Here is a 17,094-nt window from a genome sequence, read left to right on the forward strand (position 1 = left end):
AGGGGAGGCATATTCAGGATCTGAGTTCCTGGATTTTGTTAGAATAACTGGTCTTTGTTTAGTGATTCAAAATATGTGGGGAAGAGTTTTATTTACAAGTACAGAGTTGTATCTCCTGCAGATAATAGGAATACAATGATAGTTTCTGTTAAGCAACTGTGGATGAATAGAGAATTACTACAATTAATGATCTATCTCATTTGATTGGCACTTGATAGCATGAAGACCTTTCACATACAATATACAACCTTATTGTTATGAGGCAAATATTCATACTCTCATTTTACTGCTGAGAGGCTACTTAGAAAGGCCACATCTCCCAGTTTGCATAGCTGAAGGATTAGGACTCTATTTTCTCTGAAATCCAATGTTTCTTCCTGTCATGCGGGGCGGCCTATGAGGTCACAGCTCCTGCTCCGCACATAAGAACGCAGGACATGGTGAGGCCAAAAAGGAACACCCATGGAGCCGTAGGTAGGGGAGCCATACCACTATATTCTTGCTGGCGGCATCCACCTTTCTGCAATTGGTGCTTGCCAGCCAGCCACCATCTTCTTGCTAGCCCCCATTTTCCGTTAGTGTAGCCACGGCAGTTATATTAGTGGCCAATGGCTCACTGGTTACAGCTGATGGCCAACTAGCCACAGCTGACGGCCAGCCAATCACAGTTGATGGCCATTTGCTACCTGAGCCAGCACCTTTCCATGTAAGGCCGAGAGCCTGGAAACTGCTCTCTGGGGCTCTGTCCCCACACTTCCCTTGTCCCATTTTGTGCAGTAAAAAGTTCTGTCTTACCTGGGCAGCAAACCCCAAGCCTTGTTACTGCACCTATCTTGAGAGGAAGGGCCTGAGGTTTTTCTGACAAGTGCTGTTGGCAGATGCTACCTATGATTTATCAAAGGCAGATCATACTAACCTGTAGAGCAAAGCAGTCCCTCTTTTTACCACTGCCCACCTGGATAGATGCTACGTTTTCTGCAAAAGACCCTTGAGTTCCCCCTTTTTGGTTTTTCCCAATTTGAGATATAATTCACATATAACAGTGTTACTTTTAGGTGTTCCTTAAAATAAAATTAATTGCCTTCAGATTTAATTCCCGTGTTTCTTCTAGCAGAATTCCTATCCCAGGTGTGCAATCACCCAAGTTCCTCATTTTTGTGAATGGAAAACAAGCCCAGAGATGTGTAGTGCCTCTGGAGTCACAGGGAAAAGTCAGAGATCTGAGCTAGATAAAGATCTGCTAGACAAAGCCCGACCTGGCCTAATTTCCAGGCTGAGAGAACTACCTCTGGGCAATGCGCCCAGGCTCCAACCCAGAAAGAAAACGGGGTCTTGAAGTTAAGTAACCAGACCTCCAAACTGCCCCCGCTCCCTCTCTTAATAATTGAAGCTGAAACCCACGACTTCTGGGGGCGTGCTCCCCTACCCGCATCCCTGACAGCTGGGATCCAGCAGCATTCTCCGCCCAGGCCCCCCAACCGTTCCGGAGACCCACCCGCAGCCCTTCCACTTCCTGCCCGCCCTCGGCAGCGCGAGGCCCGTCCCTCCGCGCCTCTGGCGGAGGCTGGCTCGGGGCGAGCTCCTCCCCGAGCAGCAGCGGGCGCGGCCCCTCCCAGCGCGCCGGCCGGGGCTTGGGTGGGGTCTCGGCTCCTGCGTCCTGCACACACCAGGCCGTTGGCCGTCGCGCGGCCCGGGTGACTCCCCTCGGCTGGGCCGCCCGCGCTACCAGGACCATGCTGCGCTGGCTGCGGGGCTTCGTGCTGCCCGCGGCGGCCTGCCAGGACGCTGAGCGGCCGACGCGCTACGAGACCCTCTTCCAGCAGCTGGATCGCAACCGGGACGGCGTGATCGACATCGGCGAGCTGCAGGAGGGGCTCAGGAACCTGGGCATCCCCCTGGGCCGGGACGCCGAGGAGGTGGGTGGCTGCCGGGCCGCGGCCTGAGGGCCAGAAGGGCTGCGGGGACAGCGCGCTGTCCGCACCGAGGGCGGTGGCCCGCGGCTCTACCAGGAAGGAGGAGGAACTAGGACTTCAGCTCGCGAATGGGCTCAGACGCTCCGGAATGGGGCGCGCGGCCAGGTATCCTCAGCAGACGCGCGTCAGGATCTGAAAGGCTACGAGTATTTTTCCAGATAAAATTAGTGCAGTGAACACTCTGGCCCACTGTACCACGATACTTTTGGTCTGAACGTATCCCAGCTCCTTAACCTGCTTTTTTTTCTTTGCGCCTTTGCAAACGTTTAATCAAACTTGAACTTTTTAGCTCTCAGATTTCAGTGGGCCCCAAACTCTGTAAAAAGGCTCACACTTTGTATCTCTTCGAAGCCGCTGTGTTACACCAGTTTTGTCTACTGTTTCAGATCTGTTTGAAAACCAGTCTTACGTTCCCCCCACCTCTCTGGGGAAGAGAGGCGACATTCCCTCAATTAAGACCTTCCTCATGCCCTAAGTCCATGAGTTGACCTGAAGGGTTGACCCATCTGTGAGCAATTTCAACTTCTCTGAGTCATTTCCCTTATGACACTGAAGTTCAGCCCCCTGAGCAGGGCGCACGTATTTGGAACTCCTCCAACTCCACTGAAACATAGGACACTTTGGCATGCCCTGTCTCAACAGGGAAAGTGATTCACTTAAGAGCCAACAACTGTTTTATAGTTACGTATTTTAAGCTACTCATTCAATGTCTTTTGTAGTGACAGGCCCCTTCAGTTTACTGTTTCTTCTTGAGTCCGAGTTAGTAAGTTACGATTTTTAGGAAACTGCCCATTTTTGACCAAGATTCATAATATTCACTTATGATTTTTAAAAAGTTCTGACTTTATCTGTAGTTATGTTCTGTTATTCCAGATAGCTATCTTTCCCCCTCTTCCTTTGTTGTCTTTGTTGCCAAAGGTTTGTCTAGTTATACTTTGAAAGAACCAAGTTTTGGTCCTTTTTTTTTAATTCTCTCAATTTCTGGTTATTTCCTTCAGTTTTACTCTTTTACTTTTTCTAATTTCTTCAGTTGAACGCTTGATTCATTAATTTGAACTTTAGTAACCCTTTAATCACTACTTTAACTGCATCCCACAAGTTTGCACTTTTGTTTAGTTCCAAGTTTTCTAGTTTCCAATATGATTTTATCTCCAACCCATGAAATTTAAATGTGTGCTTTAAATTTCTAAATATATGCTATTTTTGGTTAGTTCTTTGAAAATATGAATAAAATAACTTTTGGTAAGATTAAGAGAGAACTCCAAATCAGGAATAAAAAATGTTTCCCCAAATTTATATAAGAACAAATTATAAAAGAAATTGTATAAAACTGTGTGTATGCAAACACAGAACAGGATGGCAAATGTTTATCACTATATGTATTTTATACATATACGTAAAATATATCTTATGCCTACATACATACATACACACAAACATAATGTGCCCATGCCAGGTATTAACTGTTCCTAGCAGTCTTTTTTGACTGATACATTCTTCAATAAAAGGTTAAGAATGGTTATTTCTGGATGGTAGGAATTAAATTTTTTCTTTACAATTTTGTATTTTCAGTTGTTTTTTTTTTTATTAAATTTATTGGGGTGACAATTGTTAGTAAATTTACATAGATTTCAGGTGTACAATTCTGTATTACATCGTCTATAAATCCCATTGTGTGTTCACCACCCAGAGTCAGTTCTCCTTCCATCACCATATATTTGATTATTTTCAGTTTTTTAAAAACTGAACGCATATTACATTTCTATGATTAGGAGAAAAAAGGGAGTTTAAAAAAAAATTTTTTTTTTTTTTGATAATCTCACCTCTTCTGGTATGAGCCTTGTTGGACCCCCTTCTACAGAGGAGCTGATCACGCCCTACTAGGTGTAGGCCCTTTGTCTCACATGTCACTGCTGTTATAATTTTCAAACGGTATTGTTTTTATTTGTTGACTGTGCCCTTCACTAAGACCATGCATCTTGAGGATGAGGATCCTGTCTTACTCATCTAAGCAAAAAGAAGAGAGAAAATTCACATTAAGTTCTCCTAGAACTCAGGAATGTCCGAATATGGAATGAGAGTGGAATGTGGTATGAGGAACAAGGATAGAGCAGCCATTACTCATTTCCCCATAACCATCCAGTAATCCTGTTGGCTTTTTAGAGTATTTTCTATCTCTTCTTTCTCTTCCTTCTACCCCCCCCCCACCCCGTCCCCTTCTTGGTTGTTTTTCATCAGAGGCCACATTAGAGCATTGTAAAAGACAGTCCCGATGTTTGGATGTCATTTGAGGTACTCTGAGGAAAAAAATTTTAGAGACATTAAAGGGTAGAGGAAATAATCTAAATTTTAATTTACTGAAATGGAAACCATGAGGGAAATAAACTGATGTGGTGAAGAGTCAGCAATTTTAGCTGAGTAATCAATATGTTATTTTATTTCAATTTAGGCTTGGAAGACTGTGGGACAGTATAGGACCAAAAGGAAAAAAAAAATCTGAATTTAGAATTAAGGCAATAAAAAAAGAGGATCTTGTCCAATAGGATTTTACAGATATTTTTTTCTGCCTTCTCAAATCTTGCCATCATGTTAATGGCAGCTCTTTTATTACTGTGTGGAGGAGAAAGGGGGACAAGGTTTTATAGCATGTGAAGGTAGTCTTGTACCCAAGTTCAGGGCTAGCTGATTAATAAATGTGTTCAGTTAGCCTGGGAAATTATAAGAAGTTTTAAAGCTAAGTTGTTTGCCATATTTCCATAGGCTCAGACTCTTACTGGACCTTTCTTAGGAGAGATTTAGTATCATTGGACTCTTACAGCTGAGAGGATTTACCAAGAGCAAGAAGGGAGGAAGCAGTTTAGAGTTCAAAGTTCCACACTTGGTGCAAACTGACCATATACTCTTGGTCAAGTCATTTACTTTCATTATTCTTAAAATGCAAATATCTTCCTTGACGTCTGGACAAAGCTTTTCTCAAGATCACATGTAACTGGATATGCAAGTTTATGTACAAAAACTTTTAAACTGTGATAACAGATGTACTACCCGGCCAGCTCCTTGAGGGCCCTCTGTCCCCATGGGTATCGAGTATATACTGAATGATTGGGCAGCGTCAGAGGAGTAGTTGGACTGGGTGACATGATTTAAGGGCTCTTCTAACTCTCACATTCTTTGATTTTTTTGATTCGCTGTCTTTAAATTTCATATTCACAACTACAGATGGAATAGGATCACACACAAAAACAGTAGCTTAGCAATGTTTATTACTTTGAGTTGAATTTCTTTTCAGGGTTTTTCTCCATGAGATAATTTCTCCATTACAAAGGAGGATTGACTACGTTAGAATCTCAGTTGTCAGAAACTTTATTACCTAAGGAAATAAATATGGAAGTCATAGAAGTGCATTTTTAAGGCATCGTGACAGGGAAATTATGGTATAAGAAAAACAGTGGAATTCCAACTACATTTATGTCAGATGTTCTGAACTGTATAACATCTGTATCTTTTGTGTTTTCTCCTGACTTAGGAGGTCTGACAATTAAGTTTACGAACTTGTTGCAACAATGTTGCTAACCTTTTTTGACAGAGGTATTATTCATCATGAATTTGTACCAACTGGACAAATAGTTAACCAAATTTGCTATTTGGAAGTGCTGAAAAGGCTGCATTAAAAAGTTAGACAAAAACAACCTGAACTTTTCGCCCACAATTCATGGCTCTTGCATCACGACAATGTACCAGCTCACACGGCACTGTCTGTGAGGGAGTTTTTAGTCAATAAACAAATAACTATATTGGAACAAGCTCCCTACTCACCTGACCTGGCCCCCAATGACTTCTTTCTTTACCTGAAGATAAAGGAAATATTGAAAGGTAGATATTTAATGACATTCAGGACATCAAGGATAATACAATGACAGCTCTGATGACCATTCCAGAAAAAGAGTTCCAAAATTGCTTTGAAGGGTGGACTAGGCGCTTGTGTCGGTACATAGCTTCCCAAGGGGAGTATTTCGAAGGTGACCAGATAAGTTCACGAACTTAATTGTCTGACCTTATATATTCAAAAATCTGATGTTATCCCTTCTTTGAGGCTATTTCTGAACAATGGGGGAGAAGGAAGAATTCCTTAGTAAGGCATAAAATGCCCTTTTCATTTTAGTAGCTGTCGACTCTTCAGTCTTTCCAGACTCCTGACGTTATATATCCCTGACTGGGCCATAGCCATGTACACTTACCTCTTTCTTTTCCTTCTCTGTGCTTGGCATTGCTCTCTCTTCCCCTTTTCTGCCTGGTAAGTTACTACCCATTGTTTAAGGCCTCAGCTCACATTTCTTTTTTTCCCCTCGCCTAGTCAACATTGTTTCCTTGGTCAATATTCCAGTGAAGACATTTAGAAATAAATGACTTTCCACAAGACAATGTTCTTGTAAGCGTACTGCTTAACTCCTTTTGACCACTCTGTGTTCAAAAATCTTATCTTTTTAAGGGTCAGATAGACTGCACTGAGATATCTATGTTTGAAAGATTTATGAAAACCACACAAGGATTTGTTGAAAAAGGTTGAAGCTTCACTCTGAAATGTGGACCATGGTGTTTTCTATGTTAAACGGTGCAGTGTGTGTAAGAGTTATTATGATGCGTTGTGGAATCACTTAGGCCAGGGTTCAAATGTTTTCACCATTTGCTGCACTTGTGACCTTGAGTAAGCTATTTAATGCCTGGAAATCTCCAATGCAGACTAGGAATAGTAAGAGCTACCCAGTAACTTAGCACAAATACTTCATTCATTCAGTTCATGTTTTTGAATAATGCTAGACTCTGTCGAAATGCAGTGGGAATATAGTGGTGACCGAGACAGACAGGGTCCCACAACTGTGTTCTCAAAACTTTCCCTGTAGGAGGCCTGTGTGTGTTGGATGGATGGCTAAGGGATAATTGAAAAGTAAATAATAAACAGATAATTTCAAAAAGTGGAAAGATCTAGTCAACACAAATAGTTTTATTAGATGAGACTGTCAGCTAGGTTTTGCTCCCTGCTATCTATTAGTTCTGGAAAATGCTGTCAGTCTGTTCCTTATTACCCTGGCGGTACCTTCTGTCTTTTCTGCTTTGTCCGGTGGACTCTTGTGTCCTGCCCGGATGTCTGTCTTCTGTGACTTTGTGATGACCTGCTTTTGCTACAGTGCATAGGGCTTTCCCTGTGGACTGCTCAGTCCTCTTTTTTGGGATATTTCGTTCTTGATTGGGCCACAGCACCTCTTGTGAAACAGCGTTAGACATTTGCCACTGCTCCACAGCTCTGGGGTAGCTGTTTATTTATAGTGAAGCCTCCAGTAGTGTTTCTAGGCGAAACCGTGGTGCAAACTCTTCCTAAAGGCAAAACCCATGGGTATTTCAGGGACATGTGATGGCCCTCTTTATTTTGTCAGCTTGACGTGATGAGTGAAAAGAGCAAGAAGTAACAGACGAGCGCTTGATTAAATTTTCTTTATGAATTTTTAAAAAGGAATTTATTTTTGGAGGCAGCAGGTTTAGGTTCACAGCAAAATGAAGAGGAAGGTATAGAGATTTCCCATAGTCCTCCTTAACCCCATAGATGTGAAGCCTCTCCTAATGTTAATATCTGGCACCAGACTGGCACATTTGTTACAATTGATGAACCTACAGTGTCACGTCGTTGTCACCCGAAGTCCATAGGTTTACCTTAGGGTTCAGCCTTGGTGTTGTACATTCTGTGGACTAATGTATAAGGACATATGTCAGTCTTTATAGTAGTATACAGAGTATTTTCACTGCCCTAAAAAATTCTCTGTGCTCTGTCTATTCATCCTTCCACCCGTTCCCCAGACCGCTTGGCAACCACTGATCTTTTTATTGTCTCCATAGTTCTGCCTTTTCCAGGATGTCACAAAGCTAGAATCATACAGTTTGTAGCCTTTTCAGATTGGCTTCTTTCACTTAGTAATATGCATTTATGGTTCCTCTGTGTGTTTTCATGGCTTGGTAGCGCATTTCTTTTTAGCACTGAATAATATTCCATTGTCTGGATGTAGCACAGTTTATCTTTTCTCCTACTGAAGGACATCTTGCTTGCTTCCAAGTTTTGGCAGTTATGAGTAAAGCTGTTATAAACATGTGTGCAGGTATTGTATGGACATAAGTTACATAAGTTTTAACTCCTTTGGGTAGATACTAAGGAGTGTGATTGGTGGATTGTATGGTAAGAATGTGTTTAGTTATGTAAGAACCTGCCAAACTGTCTTCCAAAGTCTCTATACCATTTTGCATTCCCACCAGCAATGAGAGTTCTTGTTGCTTTATATGAATTTTAATATTCAACTCCCTCCCCGCCCTTTTTCCGCCTCCCTCCCTCTCCACTCCGGTTCAAGCCGCTGTTTCTCAGTCTAGTTGTGTAGGACACAGCTCCTTGGCCCATGCTAGTGTTATGTATGAGCCTTGCGCTCCCCCCTCTTCCCCCTGGCTGAGGCAGTTGGTCGCTGGTCATCTGTCGGCTGCTCATGGCAGCTTACACTGGCTGCCAGCTGCTCACTCCGCCCGGCTCCAGGGAGAGCTGTTGTTCACAATCTTAGCTGTAGAGGGTGCAGCTCACTGGCCCATGTGGGAATCGAACTGGTGACCTCGGCGGCGTTAGGAGTCTGGCGCTCCAACCACCTGAGCCACTGGGCCGGCCCAGTATTCAACTTTTTAAAGAGTCCTCTATATTAAGGAAAATGAGTTACATACAAAGTGGAGGTTTTACTGTGAAGCTGCACCTCCACATTCCCAGGGGAGCAGGATGAGGGACCATAGGTATATATGTGTAGGGAAGCCAGAGCTCTCTGTGGTTCTGGAGAGTGGGGATTAAGAAGAAGCCACAGACATTGTTTCTGCGTATCTCCTCACTTTCTCTGGGACTTCTCCTGACTTCTCACTTTGAGATTATCCTTTCAAATGTGCTGCTAACATCTGTAAGGTTAGAGCTGGGCCCAGGTGGTTAGAGCAGCCTTGCCCTGCAGCTCCCGCAGTGCGGGATGAAGATAAGGAGCTGGGGATGAGGAGGGGTTTGGGGCGGGGGAGGATCACAGAAGGAAAGGCCCAAGTGGGCAGTTTTTTTATTAGGTTTTCAATTCCCAATCTTCACTATGACAATTCTTAAGTGCTTCGTCCTTAGAAGAATTCTTTGAAAGGTGTGACCAAACAACTGAAAAAAAATAAAAGTTGGACCTCACCACTGGTCATTATGTCCCCACAGTCCCAACACTCCTACCCAGGTTCCTCTAAAAAGCTCTACGTTTACAGACAGTCCTGTGCAGAGGTCCTTCTGGAAATTTTTGGGGAAAGGGTGTGAGTCGTCCCCTTTCGCCTCCTCCTGGAGTAGGGCAGGGACCAGGGTGTCTGATCAGCTGACCTGGGAGCACAGCTGGAACAGTCATCCCTTCCAGGGCCAGGCCTCCAGTGTAGCCCTCACCGAGGCTCCAGGAGCACCTCGCACCTCTGCCCTTGAGCCATTGCGAAGAGCAATCTCCTTCGAGCAATCTCCTTCCTGCGCTTTACCTCGCGAAGGGGCTTTGTCTTTGTTGCTTCAGAGGGCACTGCTGTCTTAGGTCTCTGCCGACTGGACTTGGGCTACGTAGAGAGTCCCCTCCACCTCCCTCTTGCTTCCACCTCTGGGAACCACCCCTACGGTCAGAGGCTTCCCTAATGGACACCCTCTACGAAGAACTCTTTTGGTCCCTGGACCGTAATGAAGACGGGACCCTGGACATCCTTGAGATTCAGGAAGGCCTGGAAGATATGGGGATTTTTTCCTTCCAGGAGGAAGCGCAAGTGGGCCTCTGTGGGGCTAGTCAGAGAGATGATGGGGCTGGGAGCCTGGGAGACGCTTTGGGTAGAGAGGAGTGAAGCCAAATTTATACGTTCCTAAGCTTGACCTGGGCCTCACTCTAGTCTTCAGGTCGATTACCAACCTTCCTGTATTAAGAGTAACTCAACACAGCTCATACTTTTCTCAAACATTTTTCTCAGTTTTCTCCCTGATAATAAGACTTCCAACTTCAAATTGCTCTCAAGATGTTGGCAGCAACCTTGTTTTGAGGGTCATCTTGTGTAATGTACTCACCTGTTACTATAGCCTAGATGGGAACCTAGGTGGAAGACGCTCCCTCACCACTCGGGAGGTGTCCTTTAACTTGGAATTTCCAAAATCATGGCTGTTCACTAACATTTCTATTGACCACAATATACAGTTTTTAGATGAAACTCAGTACATAAATGGCACCCCAGAATGCTGTGATATTTTCTCTTGGATGATGCAAATCTCAGGATATGTGTTGAGTAATCAGGAAATAATTTCCAGATGAAAATCATCATCAATTTAATTTGTAAAAGGAATGAAATAGAAATAATTATTTTTCAGTGACAAGACAAATGTATTTGCTTTTGAAACTAAGTACTAATTGAAAGTATTTGAATCAAGGCTATTTACGTTGCAGACAAGAGAATCCTACTCACACTCTTCTAACAAAAAATGCTAGAATTCTTTGTATGTATATATACTGTATTAGACCAAGGAAACACTTTATTCCTAGTTTGTTGGGAGTTTTTAATTATGAATGGTGTTGAATCCATCACAAATTTTTCTGTATTTATTAAGATGCTCATATGACTTTTTTATTCTGTTAATGTTGTAAATTACAAGATTTTTTTTTTTTTTTAGTGTTAACCTAAACTGGTATTACTGGAATACAAGATATATATCTTTATCTACATCTATATGTATATCTAGATATCTAGCTATTTCTATCAATATAGTTATAGCTCCCATTTTATATGCTGTTATCTTTTATATATTGTTATATATTATTTTATATATACTATTGTCCATTTTTAATATAGTATTACCCATTTTATATATTTTTAGATTTGATTTGCTAACATTTTATTTAGGATTTTTTAATCTATTTCACTAATGATATTGCTTATAATTTTCTTTCATGGGAATGTTTTTAAAGTATAGATTAAATTTCTTTGACACTTATAGGACTACTCATATTTTCTATTGATGTGTCAATTTTCAATAAGTTCTCTTTTTCTAGGCATTTGTCTATTTTATCTCAATTTTTATACTTTTTGATATGTTGTTCATAATATCTTTATATCTTTAGAGTCTATAATGTCCAGTAATTTTCATTGTTACTTTCTGATGTTGGTTCTTTGCCAATTTCAGGGGTTTATCAATTTTATTGTCTTTTTTTCAAAGAGCTATCTTTTGATATTGTTTATCCTTTCATTGGTATATTTGTTTTCTTTTGGATTACTTTTTACTCTTTATTTCTTTCCTTCTACTTAAAAATTTTTTTTCTAATTACTTAAGATTGAGGCAAATCTTAAGAATGCTTCATTGATTTCCAGCCTTTCTTCTTTTCTAATTGTGCATTACACCCATAAATTTTCCTCTAAGCTTTTGTTGCATCTCATGAGTTTCAGACCTTTTATTCTCTGAGTCCAGAGCTTAAAGGTCTGACCATTACACCATCCTGCCACAATGAGGCATTATTTCCCCAGAAGAGCATGGCCATCAAATCAACAGAATTTATAAGCTTTGAGTGGGTGACTGTGAGTGTCCTAGTCGGCAGAAGGTTAATATTTTGGGTAGCAGTGGGATAAGGCTTACATTTAATAACAAATGCCATAATTTTTATTTCTTTCTCAAAGATAATTATTTCTATTAATAAAGATAGACAGTTTGATATGACAGCTTTTTGTAAACATCTTTAGGAAAAGATTATTTAATTTTGAAAATAGAAGGGAACCTACTATTTAGATATTTAAATCACATGCTGCGTCAAGTGGTTTTCCTCTATCTTGGTATTTATAAAACACATGTCTTGTAGGAAAACAGCAATCTACTTGAAATATAGGTACAAATAATTTAGCAGTTTAGCCCATATTAAAATTTCTCTCTCTCTCTCTCTTTCTGTAGAAAATTTTTACTACTGGTGATATCAACAAAGATGGGAAGCTGGATTTTGAAGAATTTATAAAGTATCTTAAAGACCATGAGAAAAAAATGAAGTTGGCATTTAAGAGTTTGGACAAAAATAATGATGGTGAGTCTTTTTTTCTGTTCATCACCAGATATGAAGAAGCACTTCTCATACTTTTAAGAATCTAAAACAAAGTAATTTAGTCTGTCTTTTTTTAAATGATAATTATTACTAGTGCAATACTTGTTTTTCTTAGTAAGGTAATTTTATATAAAATTCATGTTTTTAGTGAAGAAAATTTATAGATAATTTTGTCCACTAAATTAAAAAACAATGAGTTTTAAGGCTGTTTGTATAAAATGTTAACTATGGAACATTATGCTGATTTGACTTAAAGCTCTGGGCTAAAAATAATTATTTTTCCTTGCTCTTTGGGCAAGAAGGATTTATTTTTGTTTTGCATATAGGCATAAGTATTGTACATTCTAATATTTAAAAAATTTTCATATTATCTTTCATTTGATAGTTTTTAAAAGAATTAATTTAGAGCAGATACTCTCTGATCCTGAAAATTAGGAAAAAATAGCAGATAGACATTTAAATATGTATGTTCTGACTGGATTTATGGTTTCTCTATTTGATTAATAGCTTGAAGTTACAGTCCCAGCTGTGTAGAGCAAAAAGCAAGGGGCACAGTAGGAGAAAGAGAAAAGTCATGAAACCCTTATCACTAGAGGCAACCTTTCATAGGAAGAGGGGATTTATTTTAAAAAATTAGAATGCAGTCTCCAGCCCTTCCCTATGTATGAGTAGTCAGGACCATTTCATTCATAGACTTACAGAAACATCCATAGACAATATGTAATGAATGGCCATGGCTGTGTTCCAATGAGACTTTATTTACAAAAGCAAGCAACAGGCCTCATTTGGTCAGCGGGTTATAGTTTACTGGCCCCTGGTTTATACTGAACATTCAGTTCGAGTCAAGGCAGGTTCCTTCAAACAAACTAGCAACTAAATCCTTTGAATGGTTTTGAAGACTGTTCAAGTCTGTGACTCTCAGCCAGTAAGAGCTGAATTTACGGTAGAAAGTAGTGCTATTGGAACACTTGCTATCTCCCATAACCTTACATTATATACCCCTAAGTCTGGCCTTCATCCAGTCTTCTAGCAAAACCCTTTTCTTGCAACTTTACCTCTTCCCCGTAAACTTTCCTCCCATCCCGGACCCTGTACAGTTCAGCTGCCGAGATAGAACTATCTGTATAATGTTAGGACAGGCGGTAGCGGAAGATGGCGCTACCTCATGACCATCTGCCAGGTAAGGAGAGGTCAGTCATCCCAGTATATAGGTTGTGCACATATCGGTGTCCATTTCAGGAAATTCTGAATGAACTAGAGGAAATAATTAAAGATGAAATTTTATGCTACATTTGTAGTAAATACAATTTCCTCATAATTTATCTTGTTTCTATATTTTTAAAAAAATTTATCATTACAGATTCATGATTTGTTTATCAGACTTCCTTAAAGCAAAGCATGTGCAGTCTATCCTCATTATTTGTGGATTCCGTTTCTTTTTGCTTAAAAATTATAAAATAATTTTTCAATTAGTTGACAGACAATATTATATTAGTTTCAGGTGTACAACATAGTGATGAGACATATATGTAACTTACAAAGTGATCCCCATAAGTCTAGTACCCACCTGACACCATACATGGTTATTACAATATTATTGACTATATTCCTTATGCTATACCATACATCCCCATGACTACTGAGTACTTCTTAATCCCTTTCCCTTTTTTACCCATTTTCCCAAGCCCCCTCCCAGGATTCTGTATTTGAGAACTTGCCTGCTTGCTGAAATTTAACCCCACAGTTAATCCTCATAGCGCTTTCACAGTCCTTCGTGGACATGCGCAGAGCAGTGAAACGTTTTGTTGCTTGACGTGCAATTTCTAGCTGAGGTAGAACAAGGTGTGCTCTGCTCTTTGTTTTAGCTCTCCTACTTTAAACAAGTGTTCTTTTTTAGTCTACTTAGTGACATTCTTTGTTTGCATTTTTGTGTTTTTGTTGGTGATTTTGTTGTTTAAAATGGCTCCCAAGCATAGTTCAGTCTAGAATTCCTAAATGTAAGAAGGCCATGATGTGCCCTAGGAAGAAAATGTCTATGTTAGTAAGCTTCATTCAGGCATCAGTTATAGTGCTGTTGACTGTGAGGTCAGTGTTAAAGAGTCAATAATACATATTTAATAAGGTGTCTTTAAATAAAAAATAAAAACACACATAAAACAAGATTTTGTATTGTTTGGTTGACAAAAATGTTGTGACCAGAGTCTCAGAGGAACCTAACCCTGTATTTCCCATAGGAACCAGTGATTCAGAATTTGCTAATTCATTGTTCATGTAATGACCGTGAATAGTGAGAATCAAGGGTATCTTATTAAGAGTGCAATTATAAAGGAGAATATTCAGAGTGGTATTTAAGGAATTTCATTGCAAGCAGATGGATTTCTCTAATGGTCCTTACATTGTTCAGATTCTCAGGCTGCTCCTTTGCTCTCCCCAGGATGCTCTTCAAACCCTGGCATTTCTTCAAAGTCCTTGCCTTAAATGAAGCCTTTCCTTTCACCACAAACAGTAATTTTTGTCTTGCTCTTTTCCTAGAGAACATTGCCATTAATACTGGTTTGGCATCAAATCCTCTGTTATGCTGTTTTGTTTCTTCCTGTCACATGCTGTTAGTCTTAGGATCCTCATGAGTCCATGAGCTGCTTGAGGGAATACGATATTACTCGCATTTATTGCTTATAGTTTCCCTTTTTTCTCTTCTGATTCTTCTCCTTCAGTATACAAACATGCTCTGATTTCTCCAATAATAATTTTCCCTTTCCCACTATCTTCTTATCTTTGTTCTCTTTATTTTTATTGCTAAATTTCTCAGAAGAATAGTCCACACTCTTTGGCTTCATTTAGTTATTTTCTACTTCCTTTTAACCCAGTGTAATACATCTTTATGCATAATAAATGCCTAGTCATTTATGAAAATGTGAAAATGCATACTTTTAAAATTAATAGATCCTAGCTTAATTGAATTTACCTCACAATCAGGGTATCTTGATTTGGATTTCAGTTCTGCTGCTTCTTAATGTTCCTTGGTAAAGCCACTTAATCTTTCAGTCTCTTCTTCTTTAGGGGGAATATCACTATTTAGCTACAAAGCAGTTATGATTTCTGAATGAAATACTGTGTGTACTTGTTTAATGTATTTGTCAAATTTTGAGTTGGTGTTGCAATATGTATTGAAGCAAATATAATTCTCACCTAAATTCATAATTTTACTTAATCAGTTCAAGGCTTTCCCTTATAAAATTAGGAATTTGAGATTCATGATTTCTAAGGTTTTTATCAGTTCTGAGTCTGAGTTTATGTTCTTTTTATTTTTTAAAGGAAAAATTGAGGCTTCTGAAATTGTCCAGTCTCTCAAGATACTAGGTTTAACTATTTCTGAACAACAAGCAATGTTGATTCTTCAAAGGTAAGCTTTTCAGCTGTTGACAGTGGGTTACTTTTTGACTTTCATTTTCATATCCTGCATTAGAGAGCTATGTTTGTGTGGCTTAAAACCACTCCTTGCACCTCACCATTCCTTGCTGTGTATATTCAATATTTTTCTTCCCTTTTTCTCCCTTTTTATTCTGTATGAGCACATACATCCAAAGTGTAGGAATGGGAAATGTCAGCTCAAATAGGACTCTTTCTTGCAGGGCCTGAAGGGGCGTTGGAATGGCAGTGCGGTGTTAAATCTATAGAGAAGTCTAAGAGTTTTAGCACTGCCATTTTTCCCATTTGGTGTCTGATGTGACAGTAGAACTCATTGTTTCAAGACAAGGAGTCTGGTGGAGTCATCGTATTATTTAACTTACATGTGGCTGGATAAGAGGGAAATTTCAAAGTTCTAGCTGACTGATGAAGAAACACCACAGATTTAAACTTTCAGAAAACAGAGGTGCCAATCTGAACAGTTAACTATTTCATAGGTCAGGCCTTTACAGACTTAATGTTTTATTTCACAGGATAGAACAATAATCTCTGAAGTCTAAGTGTCCTTGAAGACTCTTTTTGTTACAAACACACCATAGGGACTAATTTTTAATTTTATTTTATTATGACAACAGAAAACAGATTCTTGTAAATGTTTTCAGTTTTCAACATTATCTAAAAAGTTTCTTCTGAATGGCTTTATTGTTGAATTTATCTCCTTTTATATATGCACCAGGGGCATTTTTCTCCTTTCTATCTATCCAGAATTTATAAGCAGCTGCTCAATAGGAGGGCCTTGAGACTTAGAGCTCAACATATTAACATTGGGTGAGAAAGTCTTTCCCGAGGAAATGAAAAGGAGATAAACAGCATTTGGACAGTGGGATATGGAGCATGTAACATTTTGCTTCCAAAGTCCCATTCTTCAAGGAAAGTGAAAGGTTTTTTGTTGTTGCTGTTCTTTAGGCCAGAAATTATATTCCTGTATTCCTTTTCATAGCTTTAAGACTAATGGAAATTCCAAGCCCAAGCTCCAGAATAGACCATGGAATGCAGAAGGATGGGTATTTAAAAACATCTATATAGGGCCGGTCCAGTGGCTCAGGCGGTTAGAGCTCCATGCTCCTAACCCTGAAGGCTGCCGGTTCGATTCCCACATGGACTACTGGGCTCTCAACCACAAGGTTGCCAGTTCAATTCCTTGAGACCCACAAGGTATGGTGGGCAGTGCCCCCTGCAACTAAGATTGACCACAGCACCTTAGCTGAGCTCCCGAATGGCTCAGATGGTTGGAGAGCATCCTCTCAATCACAAGGTTGCCAGTTCGATTCCTCAGTCCCGCAAGGGATGGTGGGCAGCGTCCCCTGCAACTAAAATTGAACACGCACCTTGAGCCGTGCTGCTGCTGAGCTCCCAGATGGTTCAGTTGGTTGGAGCACAGGCTCTCAACCATAAGGTTGCCAGTTCGATTCCTCGAGTCCCGCAAGGGATGGTGGGCAGCACCCCCTGCAACTAAAATTGAACACGGCACCTTGAGCTGAGCTGCAGCTGAGCTCCCAGATGGCTTAGTTGGTTGGAGTGCA

General features: G+C 40.2%; 1 protein-coding gene across 2 annotated transcripts in view; it reads left to right on the forward strand.

Annotated features, from left to right (window-relative positions):
* Positions 1–1,572: 1,572 nt before the first annotated feature.
* LOC308487840 (mitochondrial adenyl nucleotide antiporter SLC25A24) overlaps positions 1,573–17,094 on the forward strand; it is a 38,836-nt gene continuing 23,314 nt past the window's right edge. Inside the window, exons 1-3 of one of the 2 annotated variants that reach the window (XM_081026609.1) lie at positions 1,573–1,916; positions 11,959–12,085; positions 15,419–15,506. In XM_081026609.1, the coding sequence (XP_080882735.1) occupies positions 1,734–1,916; positions 11,959–12,085; positions 15,419–15,506 (398 nt within the window). In that variant the 5' untranslated portion in view covers positions 1,573–1,733. Of the gene's footprint in view, positions 2,079–11,958; positions 12,086–15,418; positions 15,507–17,094 lie in introns of both variants that reach the window. The other variant, XM_081026610.1, reaches the window with a different exon arrangement.

Source organism: Rhinolophus hipposideros, assembly GCF_964194185.1.
Source record: "Rhinolophus hipposideros genome assembly, chromosome: 19".
In the NCBI taxonomy this organism is placed as follows: Eukaryota; Metazoa; Chordata; class Mammalia; order Chiroptera; family Rhinolophidae; genus Rhinolophus; species Rhinolophus hipposideros.